The sequence below is a fragment of the Nipponia nippon genome, unplaced genomic scaffold (assembly GCF_047370975.1).
Source record: "Nipponia nippon isolate SJK-2023a ecotype South Korea unplaced genomic scaffold, ASM4737097v1 scaffold_8, whole genome shotgun sequence".
NCBI classification, from domain to species: domain Eukaryota; kingdom Metazoa; phylum Chordata; class Aves; order Pelecaniformes; family Threskiornithidae; genus Nipponia; species Nipponia nippon.
This window is the reverse complement of record NW_028262402.1, coordinates 15,186,873-15,206,350: the sequence shown is the minus strand read 5'-3', so window position 1 is coordinate 15,206,350 and position 19,478 is coordinate 15,186,873. Positions and strand designations below refer to the sequence as shown.

Below are 19,478 nucleotides of genomic sequence, written 5' to 3'. Positions count from 1 at the left end.
ACCAATATTTTAGGAATCGTGTGTCTATCCAATGGCCACAGAAAAGTTTTTGTGCAGCCATTAGTACACATATACACATCCAAATATTAACTTTCTGTCCTGTAATGATTAACTCCATGTCCCTTAAAGTTTTTGCATATACTGGAGTATTATTTATAGAAATACGTTTTAGAGATTAGTCTTTTGTCCGTTAAAATATTAAGTGTAGCATAACTCACTGTAACCAGTGCAAATACCAGAAACATTACTGATTGCTAAATTTCTGGAATAACTTTACAATTACCCTAAAAGCCAAATATTCAAATGTATTTTTCAATTATAGTATGTGAAGTTTCTACTACCTTTTTCAGATTTAAGACTCCAAGAGCCAAAACTATTTTAACTATTTTAACTATATCTGCATTAGAAAGCAACCCCAGCCCTGATATATATAAAAATAAGTCAGTCTTAAAAAGAGAGAGAGCATGCAGGAGACCTAATTAGTAGACCGGAATTTAAAAACAAGTTGAAGGTACCAGCTGCCCAGCTCTTATAGATGCAGTGTCTTCGAAACTTAGACTTCAAATGTTGAAGTTCCGTAGTTCATATACTTCTTCAGGACACAGGCTTAAAAATGGTGCTAGCATTTATTAAAAAAAAAAAAAAAAAAAAAAAAAAGACAAAAAAAAAAGCCAGCAGCAATTTAATGGCACTTCTGACACTAGGAAAAAAAGTTTATTATGGAATAAACTGGTACGAAATATTGTTGCATTATGCAATTTGTTTCTGGTGAAATCAAATTCTACCACCACTGGCATCACAGAACATCTTCACATTCAACACAAATATGAGAGATCAATTACAAAGTCACTCAGTGGCACTAAGTTTGACAAAAACAAATGGTTCAGTTATATTACATAAAACAGATTATAAGCATAACTTTAATAAGCTGCAACTGCACTGCAGCTGCAAGGACTTGAACAAAGTGCCACATTAATTATCTTTTTGGAAAAATTTATAATACAGGCTTTAGACATTATAGTTACCAGCAACATTCTGCTAAGAAAAAAAGGCTGCACATTCTTCCAACTTACAGTTCGAAAATTTAAGCTATTATTGTAAACCTAAAGAGTTTACAAAGTCTTGCACCCTCTTTCTAAACCAAAATATATAATATAGATAGTAATTTACATATATTATTTTATACATAATTGTTTTCACATTGTAATTAAACAGGCAAAATTTACATTTTTGTTTTGGTGGCAAAGACTTAATTTCAGACCCTAGTTTGAAGCGCCTGTAGCACTGTGAACAGAAGATGCGGAATCATCATCAGATAGAAAGGAAACAGTGGCGGCAGCTGCTTCAGGAAGCACAGGTGCAAGCACATGACGACAAACTGGACATGTTCCCGACTAGAATAAAGAAAAAAAAAAAAAAAAAGAGGAAAAAAAGAGGTCATTTGCACAGTTTGCATTCAAGTCTATTGAAAAGCTAGAAGTTATTATTTATGACGTATTTAATGTCTTCACAACAGCACTGTCTCAAAGTCAAATTTGATTGGATGGCTACCTGGAGCTGAGACAGCTAACAATCTCAGAAGAAAGCTTTGTTTTGCTTTTACACCAGTTACACAGCAGATACATCAGGCAAGGTCATCTTCAATGAATTGATTTTACAGGTGGGAAGGTTTTTTTTTTTTGAGGTAAGGATTAAATATAAACTAGGTACAGCCCAAATCTAACAGGAAATATTTTGTCCTAGTTTTCAGCAAGAGCAGCTTACTATGACAGCAGAAAAACGCAAGACATATAATACAAACAATATCAATGTGGTAATCAACACTATCAAGGTAAAAAAAAATATGAACCCAACAACAACCCATGCTAGAGGTGTTCTGATCTCCCTAGTCTGAATCAATTTATCTTCCTCTTGTACCTCTTGAGGAAATGATGTGTTACAGTGTAGATTCACCGAGAACTAGCAAGTCCAGGCTCATACTGTGCATAAAGCAGAGTGCAAGTGTAAGAAAAAAAAATATCATTCATTAATTACAGTTCTTTTAATCTAGCCTCAATATGAGGCAAGCCTTTTTTAGACATTTGGAAGGAAACTGATTACAGATTATGAAAATGAAATCTAATACAATATAGATTTACCAAAGGTAAATTTTTAAATTAATTTACAAGCATTCCAGTATTTCTCCTGCCAACCTGAGGTGCACCATAAATGGGCCTGACATTCTGGCAAGACAGATCAGATCCTTTGCTATTCTCAGAGAAAACCAAGCCATCAGCTTTACTTGAAGGTATGAGTACAGTAAAGAAAGCTTTTCTCATACCAAAACAAATTATAACTCATCCATCTCCTTCATTCTTACTAAAAGCAGACCATGTTTTTCCTCACAAAAATACCCCCTCTATTCAAGAAATTTCCCTTCAGGTGAGTACAGGTATAAATTACTTCCCTCACTTGCACTAGAATTTGGTTCCATAATGCATAAAATTAGCAGCCAGTTATTTCTTGGTATTTCATCCCACATTTTCAAAAAGTTACAAATTGTTAGTCCCAGAAGAATGCAAATACTCAAAAAAAAACCACAAAACCCCCACCAGTCCTGTAGTACTTACTTTTTGTAACCAAAGAATTACACAAGATTTGTGAAACAAATGATGACAGGGTAGCTCCGTTATGATTTCATCTTTCACATATTCACTGCAACAGATAGTACAACACTGCTCTTGACCTACACCCATGATGAAGAAAAAGCATTATTATTATCTGGTTTTACATCTAAGATGAGCTGAAATTAAAATACATATATTATCAACAGTATCACTAATGATTGCAAAATACAATCACCCTTAATCCAGTAAAGATTAGTTTTCCAAACTGACCAAAGTTATATTCAGTCTGATTCAAGATTCAAAAGCTCTTAGAACAGCATTGCCAGCTGCACAGTAAGTTTGTTTAAATACTTCGTCTATGGTATTACATAAAGCTAAATTTGTTCTTATAAACTTTGTGGAAATTAATTCTTAATTATTTTTCCATACCATCATGGTCATCTGTGATGATAATCTGTGGCAGACAATCTATGGTTTCTTTAGTAGCTGGTGGATGAGCCTGTTCAACATCAACTCCAAGAGACTCCAAATGGGCCAGAGCAGTCTGAAAAGGGTGAGCAGAGACCAAGTTCTCTTACAAATGTAATTTTCCATATAAAAACAAATAAGCAAGAAAAGGAATCCAATTCTAATAGTATTACTTCCTTAAATGGCAGTTATGTCTGTCAGACTAGCTGTTATATCATTTTTATATTTGTAATGTATGAGATGAAGGTAGGTTAAAACAGTAGCAGCTTGTTTTTTAAGCCACCTTAAAGTATAAGGACAGAGTCACAACTTATTCTCTAATGAACATTTGTTCATTTTATAAAGTTTCAGGAAAGGCAGAAAGTTGAAAATGTAATAAAGCTTGCTAATACAAAACTGTCATTATATTTCGCTTTCTGAAAATAGAAGCCTCATTAATGTGCTTCCTGGCTTCAACTATTGAATTACTCAGGTACAAATATAAAAATTAAGTACCCTGGCTACACTACCAATGTAAGCTTTCAGAAGAAAACAGGATCCACATAGATGTTTCTCATCTGTATAATGACCTAAGACATAGTGCTCTGAAATCATCTTGTTTGAAACTTAAATTTTTCACCATACAAAATCTTTAAGACTCTGATGCTACAGCAGGCAGAGTTGATGTATACATCATACATTCAACCCCCTAAGACACTGAAAGGATCTCCAGTAGAAAAAAATTACAACACAGAACTCAGATTGGTTATATTCACTAAGAAATGTACTAGATATACCTGTTTGAACAGCAGAAGAAACTGAAACTGAAGAGCCAAGAACACAGAGGCACTGAGTTGATATCCTTAATGAACCAGTCACACCCCTCAAGTGCAACTACCTACTGCTCTGACCAGCATGAAAATTATTTATTCTAATGGCCATGAAACTCCCTTGGTAAGAAGTTTAAGATAACCTGACATTTTTGTAATGTTGGGGGTACACTTAACCAAAAAACCAAAAATATACTAAAGAAACATTGGATTATACACAAACATCTTCATTAGTCTTTCCTCTTAAACTTTAGAGAGTTACTGGAGCTGCAGCCTGGAAAAATGCATGCACTTTTATTGCAGTGGCAAAGTAGCTCAGGCAACCATCCCTCCATAGATCTAAACTAGCAGGTTTACACCTGCAGTCAAATGTCTGTGGCAGCAGAGAGATCGGCATGAGCTAACAGACAAATATTTACAGCTTCTGCTGCCACACGTATTCCCATCTAGAAATCTGCTAATTTAAAGGAAATCCTAGGACAGTTATCCCTAGTGCAGTATGCAAATCCATCTGCAAAACAGGTACACTTTCCCAATTTAACAGCTTAAAAACATTCAATTCTGCTACAGCAGACAATACTGCCTTACTAACATTAAGGTGATTTTAGTATTTGTAATGGTATTTTGCTACAGCTGCAATGGTCTGAGAAGAATTTGTAGGTAAAAATATGATACTTAATTAGATTAACTACTACAGCTGGAAAAATTAGATAAGATCCCAGGCAGACAGAAGGATGCAATATTACCTATGTGTCAAACCTCTGTGTCTATATGCAGTATTAATACTCTCAAGCAGAAGACAATTTACAAAAGGATTGTACTGTTTGCTTTTGAAAGCTGCACAAAAGAAACACAGACAGAAAGCCTCACAATGACTCTTCACACTTAAAACCACATCTTCAAAACCAAAGCAGAGCAAAGAAGTGCCCATTTTACAACTTTTATAAGATACCTTTATTTCCTTCCTCTTATTACTTGTGTGACTGCTTAGTGCTCTACATACTACAAACCAAATGGTGGACACTGCTAAAAACAGGAGTGCTACAGCCTTCAGGGGTTTGAGCTTCTCACATCTGTGAATCAGCACAGGAAATACTCATAAATGAAGTTACTGACGCTGCAGACACCCAACCGGTTGTAGTACTGCTAATGCAGTAAGCCAAACACTCCCAGCTAAGTAATTTCTTTAAAACAAATGGAAGTTAAAAAAAATAAATCACACATACAGGTTATACATTTTAGGATCCCAGAGTCTTATAGAACATGGCTTTTTTAAAAAAAAAATTAATATATTCACTACTTCTCCCCTCCAAATGTCACAATTAATTGGGACAGATTTCCCCCTCCCCAATTAAGATATACTTGAATTTTGGATGCATTATCATGTCATATCCCTTTCAAGTGTTTCATAGCTACGGTAAATTAGTTTGCTGGATAGAGAAATTTTCAGAAAATTTTCTGAGCTATAACAGACACTTGTAATAAATTATGTTGTTACAGGTGAAAAAGATCTGGTTAATGAATCTACTATTTTAGATAAGACAATTTTGGGAAACTTAAGGAGGTGGACTAAGTAAATCAGTAACAGGCTGAATAAAGTCACAGTCATTAGACAGATTATTAATGGTTATAATTAAACTCAACCCAATCTGTTCATCAAATCAGAATAATACTTCAAGCTAATCAAAGCTCAGACTTCTCAATTAGAAAACCTCTGGTGCAAAAATACTTATTACCAGGAAGCAGATGGGTTACTTTTTAAACTTGAAGCAAAAGCAGAAGTATGTTGCACCCATAAGGTAGAATCAGACTAAGCAAGATTTAAATAATAGCTGTTTGCCCTAAAGATCTAAATAATACTAAAATAGTGTAACTGGCAACATGTAGCCTGTTAGAAAGCTGAGTATAAATATATAGATAACACGTAACTGCAAAGTGGCAAACCAGCTTAGGGTATAGTTGTTCAAACAGAAAAAGAAAACACACATGCAAGCATTAAGATCTGGAAGGTGAGAACAAAAGTTATAGAACAAGCAAGGAAGGTATCTGGTGAAACTGAAAATCCAATTGTCCTGCAGAAAAATGCCTAGCAAAACCAGAACAAGTCCAGATCTCCAAAATAAGATTAACTATGTCAAGAACAGATGAAATCACTCCCTTTACTCTTGGGGAGAGGAATGAGGAGCATAAAATACCAATCACGAGGAAGAAAGACAACTAGCTTCAGTTTTTCATTTTTTTAAAAAGAATTTTTTTCCCCCTGAAAATGCTGTATGCTGAATTTTGGATATCTGACCAAGCACTGTGACCACAGTACCAAAGATAAAGAAAAGGCTTTGTAACACTATGAGATATTTACTATTTCAATGAAAGATTTTACATTTTTAAATTTGTGGAAGACACTTCTGTATCTTCATCTACAACTGTCTGACAACCAGGAAAGTTGTGTTTAAAGGCTGTTCTGAATGTCCTTCCAGGAACACAAGTTTCTAGTCTATGTTAATCCAGTCAGGGACAGGGTCACATCATATTTTATTAAGAGATTACACTGGTCTAGCCATTTGCAAGTCCCATTTTCTAGAAAGCAGAAAACGTTTGTCCTGGTTTCAGCTGGAAGAGTGTTAATTTTCTTCCTAGTAGCTGGCATAGTGCTGTGTTTTGGATTTAGGATGAGAATAATGTTGATAACACACTGATGTTTTAGTTGTTGCTAAGTAGTGCTTACACTAGTCAGAGACTTTTCAGCTTCCCATGCTCTGCCAGGTGCACAAGAAGCTGGGAGGGGGCACAGCCAGGACAGCTGACCCAGACTGGCCAAAGGGCTATTCCATACCATAGGACGTCATGCTCAGTATATGAACTGGGGAGAGTTGGCCAGGGGGCAGTGACCGCTGCTGGGGGATGGGCTGGGCATCCATTGGTCAGCGAGTGGGGAGCAATTGCATTGTGCATCACTTATTTTGTATATTTTTTAAACATTGTTATTTCTCTTCCTTTTCTGTCCTATTAAAGTGCCTTCATATCAACCCATGAATTCTACCTTTTATTTCTCCCCCCCCCCTTCTCTCCCCCATACCACTGGGAAGCCGGGGGTGGGGCAGGGAGTGAACAGATGTGTGGTGGTTAGCTGCCTGCCAGGTTAATCCACAACAACATTATATCCTGATGCTGCCTACATCTTGCTGTGGTCATTAGAAGATAGGATCTCAGCAAACAATTGAAATTAATTCTGGAGAGAGAGACATTACAGAGCCTTTTTTTGCTCACTTTCTCTCAACTTCCAGAAATACTTGCAATATTGCCTAAGAGAAATGTTGAACAGTTTTGGATAATCCTTGCTCTTATTTTCTGAAGAATTTTAGTAACCATCTTCACACTGGAAAGAGGTGCTCTATATATTCTGCTTGAGATTTGGAGGAAATATTCAGAATTCTTACTCAAAACCTATGTTGTCCATTTAGTCACAGTCAATACAGCTGTTCCTTTTATTGCTCAGTTACCGTCTTCTGCTAATTCCAATTATGCCAGACTTCTATGCCCACTATGAAGTTTCAGACATGTAAGTGCTAATTCCAAGCACAAATACTATTTAAGACATTTGGCTTTTCCTCTTGTTCAACATCCACAGTGACCTGTACCACAGGTACCAGAGAATAACTACCTTTGTAGTCATCTACTTGATTGCCAAGTGTGTTCAATGACACTCCATTCCTGGTGACACTAACATAATTACGGCATCTTCTCAGCCAGCCATGCACATAGCCACCTAGGACTGCTTTTACAGGTCAAGCCTGACAAGAGAGCATGTTTCTTCTGACAGAGTCACTAGGGAAATGTTACACAGTAATGAGAAAGAAAAACTCAAAGCCATAATAAGCTCAGTCTCCTCTTCACAGTGTTAACATATAGATTAAAAAAAAGCTCCTCTTACTCTACACAGCTCCTCTTTGCTTTGGTGCAAAAGGAGGAGGTCAACTGCTTCTGTAGTTCTGTGCTTTCTGATGTAGTGAGAACCAGCAGCTATGAAAGAGACAACGAATTTTCTCTATACAACTTCAAAATACTTCTTTTATAGTAAGGATATCGACAGACCTCCTACAAATTAATAAGCAGTTCTGAAGTGTCTCCAGATAAGTAATGCTAACAAGATCCTACACAGCTGGAAAAGACCCTATGGTACTTGATCATGAATAATGCTGACCTCCCATATACCTTGGGGGATGCACAATACTTGGAAATTAAAGGACTGCCAACTTCAGGGAGCAACCCTTCCACCCCCTTGGAAAATCCCCATGAAGTTTATTCACAAAATAATCGATTTTGCACATATCCATGGGAAAAAAAAAATTATCTATGAATGTTCCACTGACTGTCAGCTTTAGAAAGCATTTTAAAGCATCCTTGGTATTTTGTCTGCAAGCACAGTATGACATACAGTCTGGCCTGTTCACCCCTTTTAACTAAGAGCTAGTAGTCCAACTGCCCCTTGATGCCCCTAAACTTATGTCACACACAAAACATTCAATTACATGTCTACACATCATTTAGACTCTTATTTTGACAAATACCCTGCAGGGGAGATTTGTGGCAGTGCAAGAATTGTCGCATTGCATCAAAGTGAATTTCAGCTAGCTCCATATTCACTCTGACAGTGACCAATGTCATGTAACACAGAAAAGAAAGATCATAACTGTTCTTGTTCTTGATAACAAATGCTCTGGTTTATCCAAAGTTAGACAGATGAAATTAGATTAGAACAAGGTAAAGATAAAAGGCTTTTTCGCTTTTGGGTGATTGGTTTTGGTTTGTTGTTTTTTTGTTGTTTTTTTTTTTTTTTTAATTTTAAACACATGGAGTCAAGACAGTCAAACACAGAAAAGTTTTCTACTGAGGAATAGAGATATGAGGCATCCAATTGTATTCTTGCGGAAAAAAAAAAGCTGGGACAGTTCATAGGCACAGATCCAGGTATGAACTTTCCTTTGTTATGTAGGGAATTCCGCAACATTCTTCAGAATAATTTAAATAGCATATTTTTATATTGGTAGAAATCAGTATCTTTTTCTCCTTTAAGAGAAAATAAATACATATTCTAAACAGAGTAGCACTGATCAATGACTTCTTGCACTACCTCATTTAAAAGAACTTCTAACATTTATTTTCAAGCTTGCAGACTTGAAAGTTCAAGCTAAAACAGAAAAGTAGTTTTTAGCCTGATTCTTCTGATTTTCAGATTATGCTGAAAAAGGATTCAATACCTCCACAGCTTGTTGTAAGCGTCCCTCTAGTGCCATAAATGTGAGAAACTCAGGATCCACATAAGGAATGGCTTGAGCAAGTCCTAGGCCATCACCAAACTCATCAAGTAGTCTGAAAAACATGAGTTAGGAAACATGGTCTTCATTTCAAAGTAAACAGTAATAACATGAGGGCTGGGTACATCAAATTACCACACATCACCTGTTAACAACTGTGTGTGTATACTCTCATGGGGTGGTTGTGTTGGGTGGACCTTAGCTGGCTGCCAGATATCCACCCAGCTGCTCTCTCACTCCCGTACCTCAACTAGATGCAGGCATAAATAAGATTAAAAACTTGTGGGTCAAGATAAAGACAGGGACATCACTCACCAATCGCCATCACAGGCAAAACAGTCTCAGCTTAAGGGGGAACCTTAATTTAACTGAAAGGTTGAACTAGATGGTCTTTTGATGTCCCTTGCAATCTGGGCTGTTCTATGATTCTGTGAATTTACTGCCAAGAAAAATGGATTTGGATGGTGAGAAACAAAGACAAAAACTGAAACATCTTCCCCTTAGCGCCCCCCCCCCTCCTCCCAGGCTCAATTTCACTCCTTCATTCCTGACTCTTTTATGTCCCCCTACCCCAAGCAGTGTAGAGGGACAGGGAATGGGGGTTGCGGTCAGTTCATTGCAGTTCCTCTCTGCCACTCCTTCCTCCTCACACTGTTCCGCTGCTCCAGTGTGGGGTCCCTCCCATGGGCTGCAGTTCTTCAGGATAAACCTGTTACTGTGTGGGTCTTTCCCACAAGCTGCAATCCTTCACTAACTACTCCAGCGTGGGCTCTCCCCAGGCACAGTTCCTTCAGCAAATACCTACCTGCTCCACCATGGTCTTCTCCAGGAACTGCAGGGGAATCTCTCCTCCAGCACCTGGGGCACTTCCTCCCCCATCTTCTCTGAGCTTGGTGTCTGCAGGGTTGTTTCTCTCACATCATCCTCACTCCTCTCTCTCACACTCTGCTGTGCAGCATTTTTTACCCTTTCTTAAATACACTTTCTCAGAGGCACCACCCTGCAGTGGGTCCATTGGGGCCAGCTGTGTCCCACACAGGGCAGCCCCGGCCTCTCCTCACAGAGGCTGCCATGCAGCCCCCCGTGCCAGCACCTGCTCCCAGTAGAGAGGTACACTCAAGACAATATAGACTTCAGAAGAACATGATGGGAGCTTTTACTGTTGGCTACTCGAGAGTAAAAGGGCATACAGCACAGCTAATACATTGCGTATGTATGCTATTAAGCTCATTTTACAACTAGCATTCAGATTTTGATTACATCATGTGTCACAGTTCACAGCTTGGCAGCTGCTTCGCGTTCTGTTTTGAACATTCAGAGATCATATTTTAAAATGGGCACAAGCAAAATCATATGCAGATCTGCATATGCTCAACAGACAAAACTTAACAGACTGTTAGAGAAGTATCTTCCTTCCTATTTTGAGTAATTAGGAAGCTTACCAAGGCTAACATCCAACACTTAAAAACAGTTTTTGTCCATATCCTACAATTCCTTTGCTAGCTTGCTGCCTGGCACTGTAAGAACACATGCCTTACTTCTAGCTTGGACTCTCGTGCATTAGTCGCTGTTGTGCTTTTTCAAAATATAACTTCACAAGGAAAAAATACCAGTGGTTTTCGTATGTTTGTACTCTAGTTTACAATATTTTGAATAAGCAGAAGAGAGCAAGCATTAAGTCTCTCACTGGAAAGCATTCTGTCTAGCTCACTCTTACTTTAAAACAAATGCACTACACTATTCTAGAATTAGGCTGTGCAAGTGGCTCTGATCACATTCCTCCTGGTATTTGCAGAATTTTTATAATAAATATATTGCAATATTCTTCAGTAATCTAATGACAGAAAATTGAGTGAAGTATTCAAAATTATGACAATATTAGCTAAGTGCATGGCATTTCAAAGAGACATAAAATAGGCTTATAACATCTAACTTACACCAATTGCAAAAGAAAGACCAATTATAAAATTGCACTGACGTGAATGCTGATTACATTCATATTGCTTTACTTTTGTTATACTTCCACTATACTTACCATCTTGAAAATTAATTGAAAAAGTACACCCATCCCTTGAATACTTAGTGCACCAGAATTTTCTCAGATCACAGCCTGATTTAGCAAATCTACATCCTTTTTCTCTTGTTAGAAGACACATAGCACATGAAGTACCTTAAGCCTTAAAACTCAGATTATCAGCCTTTGAAGCAAGTGCATACTGATAGCCATGAGTATTTTTGACATCTTACATAAAAAGCAAAACAGTAACTACAAAACCTCTGAAATTAATGGAGAAAACTATCAAAGGCATACCTCCACTCCACATCCAGGTCTTCACTCACACTGGAGTCATCCTCAAGGTTGTTATTTCCATCCAACAGGAAGAATCCAGGATGCACAAAATCACTAACTGGATCATTTTCCTCATCACTGCTACTTTCTACTTCTTCCCGGTACTGTAACCAAGGAATCTCTCCTTCCTCCAATAATGTCTGTTCCCTTCAAATAAATAAATGAAAGGCTAAAACTAAAAATCTAGGAGAATTTACAAACACATGCAAGCAATAAAGGCTACACCTTTTACAAGCGCTGCAGCTGCATGTTTTCCAGACTGCAGAGTCCCAGATTAGGAATTTAGTATTTGCGGTAAAAACCAAGAAATTCCCAGTGCTATCAGCTCCAGACTCAGAATCTAGTAACACCCATGATTCTGTGGCAAAATTATTTGTCTCAAGGCCAGCAGGACAGTAAGTAGCTTGCTTTGCATTTTCCCTAGTACAGGCAGTATCCCTGCCAGGGGTAGTAAATTTGGCACTAAAGATTTTCTTATTCATCTACAAGGTCCTAAAGCCACTAAAAAGAAAGGCTCTCTTGAAACCCTGGAACAGCCTTCCTGGGGAAACTCAGACTGAATTCAAAGAGATATTATTTGCAAGAGAAGCTATTTACATAAGGAGAAAGACTCTTCTCATTCCTAGATTTTCTAGAGGAGCGTAAGTCACCTGGATGTTTAGAGCCACAGGGCTGTGAGTCCCACTTTCCTTATCAAACGGCAAATAGACAGGAATCATGTTAGAAATGGGTACATTTACAGGCTGTTCACATGAAAGAAAGCTGAAGAGTACACAGCTCCATTGTTGTTGTTGTGACACAGATGAGTTTTCATAATAGTTTCATAAAGCCACACAATTCTCCAAACCTCAAGAGACAGCGATACTAAAAAAGCAGTAACAGAGATTTGGACTGCTTGGTAATAGGTACTGTCTATCTAAGAGTGGAACAAGCTGAAAGAACACTTAGGCATGGTTTGTTGCTTTATAAAGACACAAACTAAGAATATAAGGTCAGTATTAGATGCTTAGGAAAAAAAAAAAAAGAACAACCAACCAAACAAACAACTTGGCTATTTATAGCTACAAATTTTCTCTTACAAAGGCAGACACATTTTATAAAGTAAAATACTGAATGACTGGAAAAATAACTAAGTTCTCAGCATGCAAGTTGTTCAGGTTTACTCTAATCACTGATAGGGCTGCAGAAATAAAGAGCAGCAGTGGAATATGAGAAGCAATAAAGCAAAGAGATAAACAACTGCTTTGCAAGGAGTACTAAGGAGTATCAGAAGATGTGTATGAAACATATATGTCTTCACAATTAACTTGCCTAATCTGGCTTTTTAAAGTTGGTATATCCAGCCTATCATCCTTACTGACACTGCACGTCAATACTCTTTCATTATTTCTGTATCTTCCATAAGATAGAATTGTTCACATGACATGCCATTTTTTTTCTTCGATTGGAAACACATACAACTACTCAGATTATTTTCATGTAGGCAAATCATTATTCCTAGTACAGTAACTACTTTTAGAATTGATGTTATTCTGTGTAGTGTCATGTGCATACCGTGTTACTGCTGATGTCAGAACTTACAGGAAGTTCGCTAATAAAATAAAACCATACCCTCCGTACAAACAGAAATTTGTGTTCTCCTCTTCTATGCCACTGCTGCTGCTCTGCACTTCGGGCTCACGTTCCTCCCTGCCTGGGACAGTCTCCCAGCTCTCATCACTTGAGGACTGGTCTTTTTCTGTAGCAGTAAAATAGGTAGGCACAGCTGTAGACCATTCTCCATCACTGCATTCTGAGCTGCAATTTAAACAAGGCAACAGGGTGTGAATTTAAACACTGCTTTAGGGGAAAGAAAACAAACACAAACATTCTGTGATTTCCTACTTTTCTGTGAACATTGCTCTCAATACAGACCATTTTTTTAACGAGAAATTAATTTTGTACTATTTATAGGTGTATTATAAGGCAACTATACATAAAGAGCTGATTAAAAAAATCACTTCCTAAGAAAGAATTCTGCCCATCTCACTTTGCAAAAAGGTTTTGTTCTTCCCCCTCCACATTTGCAGAGTACATAAAACAACTCAGGAATATAAGCCCAGACCCACTATACACATCTTTCTCCTAGCACACAAAGACAAAACAGCAGCAGTGACACTGAGAACACCAGTGCTTCCTTAACAAACAATAAGCAATGTCGGCCTTACCTCTCAGCCAAACAAAACTTAAAGTAAAAGCGCTCAGAACCTCTAACCCATATACAATGATCCTTTTTTTTAATCATACAAAGATACAATGTATGAGTTACTGCAAATTATATAATTCACTACACATGAATGGCAGGGAGTCTTTCGAAGAGAATTTGCTCAGCCACCACATAGAAAAGGGCAGTAAATAACAAGTTGTGGGCAGCTTAAATAGTGATGTTAGCAGAATCTCAAGAAGGATGAACTCATCTACTGCTACCTTTGGTAATGCCACTTAGAAGGTTTACTCAATACTAACAGTGACAGTTGAAACCTATCAATATTCCAAGTATAGTCAACTAGCTATGTCACTTCAAAAAGTTACAGAAAACTAATAAATATGTGAACAGCAAACATGCTTAATAGAGCACATCTCACACAGCAATCCACAACACCTGCAGATCAGCGTTTTCAATCTGCTGAACCCAGTATGTCTATGTGTATCAATGTTCTCTCCCTAGCTACAAACTCACTTTAAAGAAATCCTCTTTCTATGTAATATTACAAGCACATGCCAATAAAAGTTGCTATTTAATGAATTGCAAGTACTTTTGAAAAACTGCACATTATACACTGCAAGTTTTACAAGAATAAAGAAGATCAAGACATTATACGGAAGTATTTTAGTTTGAAGCAGGAATATATTTTTCTATCACAATTTTGAAGACTAGGTTAAGTGACGGAAATTATAATGTTCGTTAACTTTGGGCTATTTTAAAGGACTACTTTACAATAGAAATAATATCTGTTACAAAATTCTGATATGCAGTCTAATGCATCTTTTACTATACCATCTAAAGCTGAATGCTAACATTTTAGAACCTTTTGTTTTGTTTGTTTGTTTTAAAAAGGTTAATTAAGCATACTGTAAAACCAGCCCAAATATTCAAGTCTCTTATTTTAGTTTTCTCTATTTTACAATCCAGGAATGATTTCCAACACAGTTTATAATAATATTCCTACGTTGTTAGTCAAATTTGTTCTCTTTAAAGTTTATATACAAACACTAATTCAAATCAGAAAAGAGGATATGCCTGAAGTCATTAATACTGAACAAAGGAAGAATATTGAATGTGTATATTTCAAAACTTCGGATTTAACTGTGCCCAATTCTGTGGAGAAGCAGAATGTCACTTGATGGTTAGACAGTGATAGACTTGTCACTTGCCGAAAGCATAACACATTAACTCGGCATTTGCACATGGATTTTCTGAGAATAGTCTCTTCCCTGGCTGAACTGGCCTGTACTGCCATACCATCCAAAACTAAATGGAGGGAGCTAAAGGATGTGATACTCATCCTACCATCCCTGCCCTCTGGGTACCTACCATGACCCTTGCACCTTAGAGCATATGTGGTTCTAACAACTATGGAAGACTTTCTCCTTCTCACACAGCTTCTACATGCTAACACCGTAACAGCCGGGCACTTCCTTGAAGCAAAAGTGTGAGGTAAAGGCCCAGGCTGCAGCAATCAGCAAGGGGAATATCTCCATGGGTTGGAAAGAAGTGAAAGTTGAGTTGCAGGATGTAGTTTGACACGTATGCCAATTCTGCTTTTTAGGCAGCTAATAAGTATATTTAAACATGTAATGTGGATTAACCATTTAAACATAAAACTTTACCTTTTGAGAGTGGAAAAAAATATTACTCCTTTGTACAGAGTAATCATGGACAATTTATTTCATAAGGATAAGTCTTTTGAGGGTTTAGAACACAAATTATGGGGTTTTTTTAAGTTAAAAGAACACATATGCTTCCTGTTTAGTGGTTCAGTTATTGTCATCATGATAAACATAGTCACTTTCAGATATGTAATCTGTATTTCTTTTTGTCACGCTGCAACAATCCAGCACTTTGCACCATGGAAGCCAATGCTATAATTGTTAAATACAGTCCATTTCCTCCATTGCATTTTAACCTAGCAGCAGCATTTCAGAGGTGGAAAAGAAAAGAACTTGCAGTAACAAAAATTTTTGGAGTAAACCTTACAAGGAAGGAAAGGATTCATTTGCAAGTCCACCTATATCTTTAATAAGAAAAAACAAAATTAATTCTACTAACCCATTTTACACTGCCTTAAGGATTTTGTTCTCATAATTGGGACTCTGCAATATTTTAAGGACAAGAGTTTATGCAGATTAATTTTCATGCTGTTCTCTCCACAAAAGCAGTGGAAGCACGATCTACTAAGCAGGTTAGCTTATGAAGCCTAATGGCAAGCACACACACAAAAAAGCCACATCAACATCCAGAAGACATGTCTTGTAAAGAATACAGTAGGAACAGAATCAACAAGATGAAAGCAAGCTAGAAGAAAAACAGGCAAAAAAAAAAAAGAAAAAAATCAAACAAAAACCATCACAAACACTACTGCATTTACCATAAATGAACAGAACGTTAGAAATTTCTTTTACCCTCAAATAGCTCAGTTACGTAACTCCAATTCACAGTGAAAAGTTCTTAACCAGCATTATATCAGTAAAAGTATATCAACATAAGGTTTATCCAAATTAGTCTGTCTTCTGGGTAGAGAGCCCAAAACAGGAGGAGCTCGAATACTGCTCCTGGTGTCCACGTTGGAGCCATTTGTAGATCTGAAACTGTATTCATTAATAGTTACTTTGGAAACATCTACTAGTCTAAACAACTTTCATTAAAAAAGGGATTATAAGCAATCCTATCAAGTTATTCTTCAGGTATGACAAGGAAGAATAATTTCTTTCAAAAGGCTGGAGACAAGAACATACATAGGCTGTCATGCAGAATATTGAGATTTGGTGGCAAAAAGAACAAATTCTGAAAATAACAAGTCTTGAAGGCAACTTCCAAAGACCCATAATTTGCCAAAACCCATGCTGAACAAGGTTTTTCCTCTCTACCCTCCATCCACTCAGTAAAAATAAAATAAAAATCAACAGGCAATATTCCTTAGTGGTAAGGCGCTTTGACGCTAAACATAAGGAAAGGCTTTTTACATTACCAGAAGAATGTACATTGCCATTTCTTTAGATGGACTTGAGGAAGGGTGAAGGAGAACTGAAAGGAAAAGTTGGCATCTTGTTATCTAATCATATTCTGAAATTGCTTGAGTTTTTACGTCCCATTTGCTAACAAATTATTCAGATTTGCACATTATTTACACAAGTTTCAATACTAATACAGATATAAAAATGAAATTTTACCTGTCTTCATCTTTGTGGGACATTGAGAAGTGTCTGCTGCAGTCTTCAAACTCATCCCAAAAAGTGCTATCATCTAGAGCATTTTTTTGTTCTTGAGCTGGTGCATTTTTCCTTAGGTCTATTTCTGCGTCTTCGTACTCTCTTGAGTCAAAGAACATACTAGAACTCATCTCTTCTTTGCTATTTCTTAAGGCACACTCAGCATGGCCTTGCTCGACTTCAGCAATTTCACTTCTCCTCCAGGAACCACTTTCCTCTTCATCATCATTAGGGAGAAGCTTCTCTCTCTCCAACTGGTTTGCAGTACTTTGTTTTCTTATTTTAGGTCTCACTACTAGCTCAGGTGAATTTCCTTGGTCAGCCTTGCCATCATTGAGATTCAATTCATTAGCAGTTGTTACAGGGGTTCCAATTCCAACATCCACTATATTTTTTATCTGCTGTGTTTCACAATTGGCACCACTCAGGCTACTTTTCTGTACAGCTTGATCTTCAGCAGAAGATTTAAATGTCCTGTTGTTTGGACAAGCCAAGTCTGAATCTATGCTAAAATATCTCCTTAAAGGCATTGATCCCGCTTCTTCGCAACATTCTCTAGAAATGCTGTGGTTGAGAGCAGACAATCGGGACTGTAAGTCAGTAGAAGACTCTACACCTTTTTCTAACTCAGAAAGCATGTTATCTAGTGTTTCCTGAAATACAACTGCTTCTTCTCTTGCCAAAGAAAATTTGTCTTGAGCATCACCTTCCTCTCCATCACTGCTATCTGGCTCATAAGAGTCAATGTTTACAAAAGCAATTCCATTCTGACCATTCAGACCATTACGCCCTCCAGATGCATATTCTGCAAGGTTCTCAGAATTTTCATAAGGATTCATAAAGTTCCCTGAGATTTTGCTGCCTTCCAGACCATAAGAGAATAGAGAAAATGGTGATGTGTTTGCTTCAAAAGCTCGGCTCCATACACTTTGGTGAACAGGTTCTCCAGTTCCAATATTTTCTAACAAAGGCTCATCCAATAAACCAGAAGAAACTTGAACCAATGGACTGGAACCTTCACAGAAAGTTGTAAGAAAGAATGCATTGGAATAATCAAAAACAATAGAAATATTCTCATCTACAACTGCTCATGAAAAACAAAGGATAGTTCACTAGGGCTGCAGTGCAATTTGATAGACAGAAACATTTACCAGAGATGCAGTCATTTTTCACTAATATATTGAAGTTCTCATTTATATAAACTAAGCATATGGGAATAGACTTAAATGATACAATTTCAGCTCAGCCTGTGACAGCAAAAAAAGCCAAGTATTAAAGGAACATGTTCATAGGAAGCATTTTTACATTTTTTTACATAAAAGGGAATTTTAATATGAGAACAGGAAATCTGAAAAAACACTAGAAGATTAAAAAAAGCTGTAACATTTCTTTCCATAAGTTAAAAACTGTACTATACATTCATTAACTGGCTAAATTGTGCCTCCTGCCACAATCACATAAAGCCATTTACTGCTACTATAAATTACATAATAATAGCACTATATTTTGTACATGCAGATGTGAGTGCAACTCCTCCTAAGAAGAAAATAATAGCAGGGATGAATGTGGAATTACAGTTAGTAGTTACCATCATCGCAAATTCAGTTTGGTTATATTACACTTGAACACCTCTTGCATAAAGGGACAATAAATATTAAACCAGAAGCAAGAGTTAAAGAACATAAAACCATGTATACTGCTGCTACTAGAAAATTAATGCTTAGTTCAGGTCATGTGTAAGCTCCTAACCAAGGCAAGAGTCCAAACTAATTTTGAACATACAATGGCTTGCATAACTTCATGAGAGTACTTAGAGTTTGTAAGTCAACGTTAAGAGATTTGGAAACTTAACTACAAGACCAAAAAAAATCCGAGACATGCACGGTTAATTGAAGGGATTCCCTAGCATGTTATTTTAAAAACAGGTAGAGGTAGGAAATCATGTAAAATCAGCGTTCTGCAATTAAAAAACTTAAGGAAAAGAGAATCTAATCTAAATAGCTAATCCATGCCTAGGTTGGTGAATTCATGGCACTGAACTCTTACAAGAGCTGTGCCTCTCAGCACTAGGAGTCTGGCTTGCAGAAAGCAATACTGTAACATCACATTTTATCTAATTAAAATCTTGAGGCTCCTTCACCAAATTGCTAACAGCTGAGGTTGGCAGGCAGCCCCGCTGGATATCATCCAGTTCACCCCTCTTGCTCAAGCAGAGTCACCTATAGTAGGTTACCAAGGCCCAAGTCCAGTCAGATTTTAATATTTCCAAGGATATCTCCTCCTACCCAGCTTCCACAGTTGCTTAGATGTGTATAAGATGTCAAGCCAATTAGCAAGGAAATATGCAGCACATTTTAGATAGTACCTGCCCATCAAAAAATAAGTATTGGCTGGGGAAAAAAGTAACCTAGTTGAGGCAAGGGAAATAAATCAATCCAGAACGTTTCTCAAAGAGAAATTT

General features: G+C 37.2%; 1 protein-coding gene across 6 annotated transcripts in view; it reads right to left on the bottom strand.

Moving 5' to 3' along the window:
- Positions 1 to 693: 693 nt before the first annotated feature.
- The window catches only part of PJA2 (praja ring finger ubiquitin ligase 2), a 36,291-nt gene continuing 17,506 nt past the window's right edge, over positions 694 to 19,478 (bottom strand). For all 6 annotated transcript variants that reach the window (XM_087742551.1, XM_087742549.1, XM_087742546.1 and 3 more), the window contains 7 exons: positions 16,979 to 18,032; positions 13,160 to 13,345; positions 11,510 to 11,695; positions 9,142 to 9,253; positions 3,036 to 3,150; positions 2,610 to 2,725; positions 694 to 1,394 (listed from right to left, as the gene is read on the bottom strand). In XM_087742551.1, the coding sequence (XP_087598677.1) occupies positions 1,263 to 1,394; positions 2,610 to 2,725; positions 3,036 to 3,150; positions 9,142 to 9,253; positions 11,510 to 11,695; positions 13,160 to 13,345; positions 16,979 to 18,032 (1,901 nt within the window). In that variant the 3' untranslated portion in view covers positions 694 to 1,262. The remainder of the gene's footprint in view (positions 1,395 to 2,609; positions 2,726 to 3,035; positions 3,151 to 9,141; positions 9,254 to 11,509; positions 11,696 to 13,159; positions 13,346 to 16,978; positions 18,033 to 19,478) is intronic.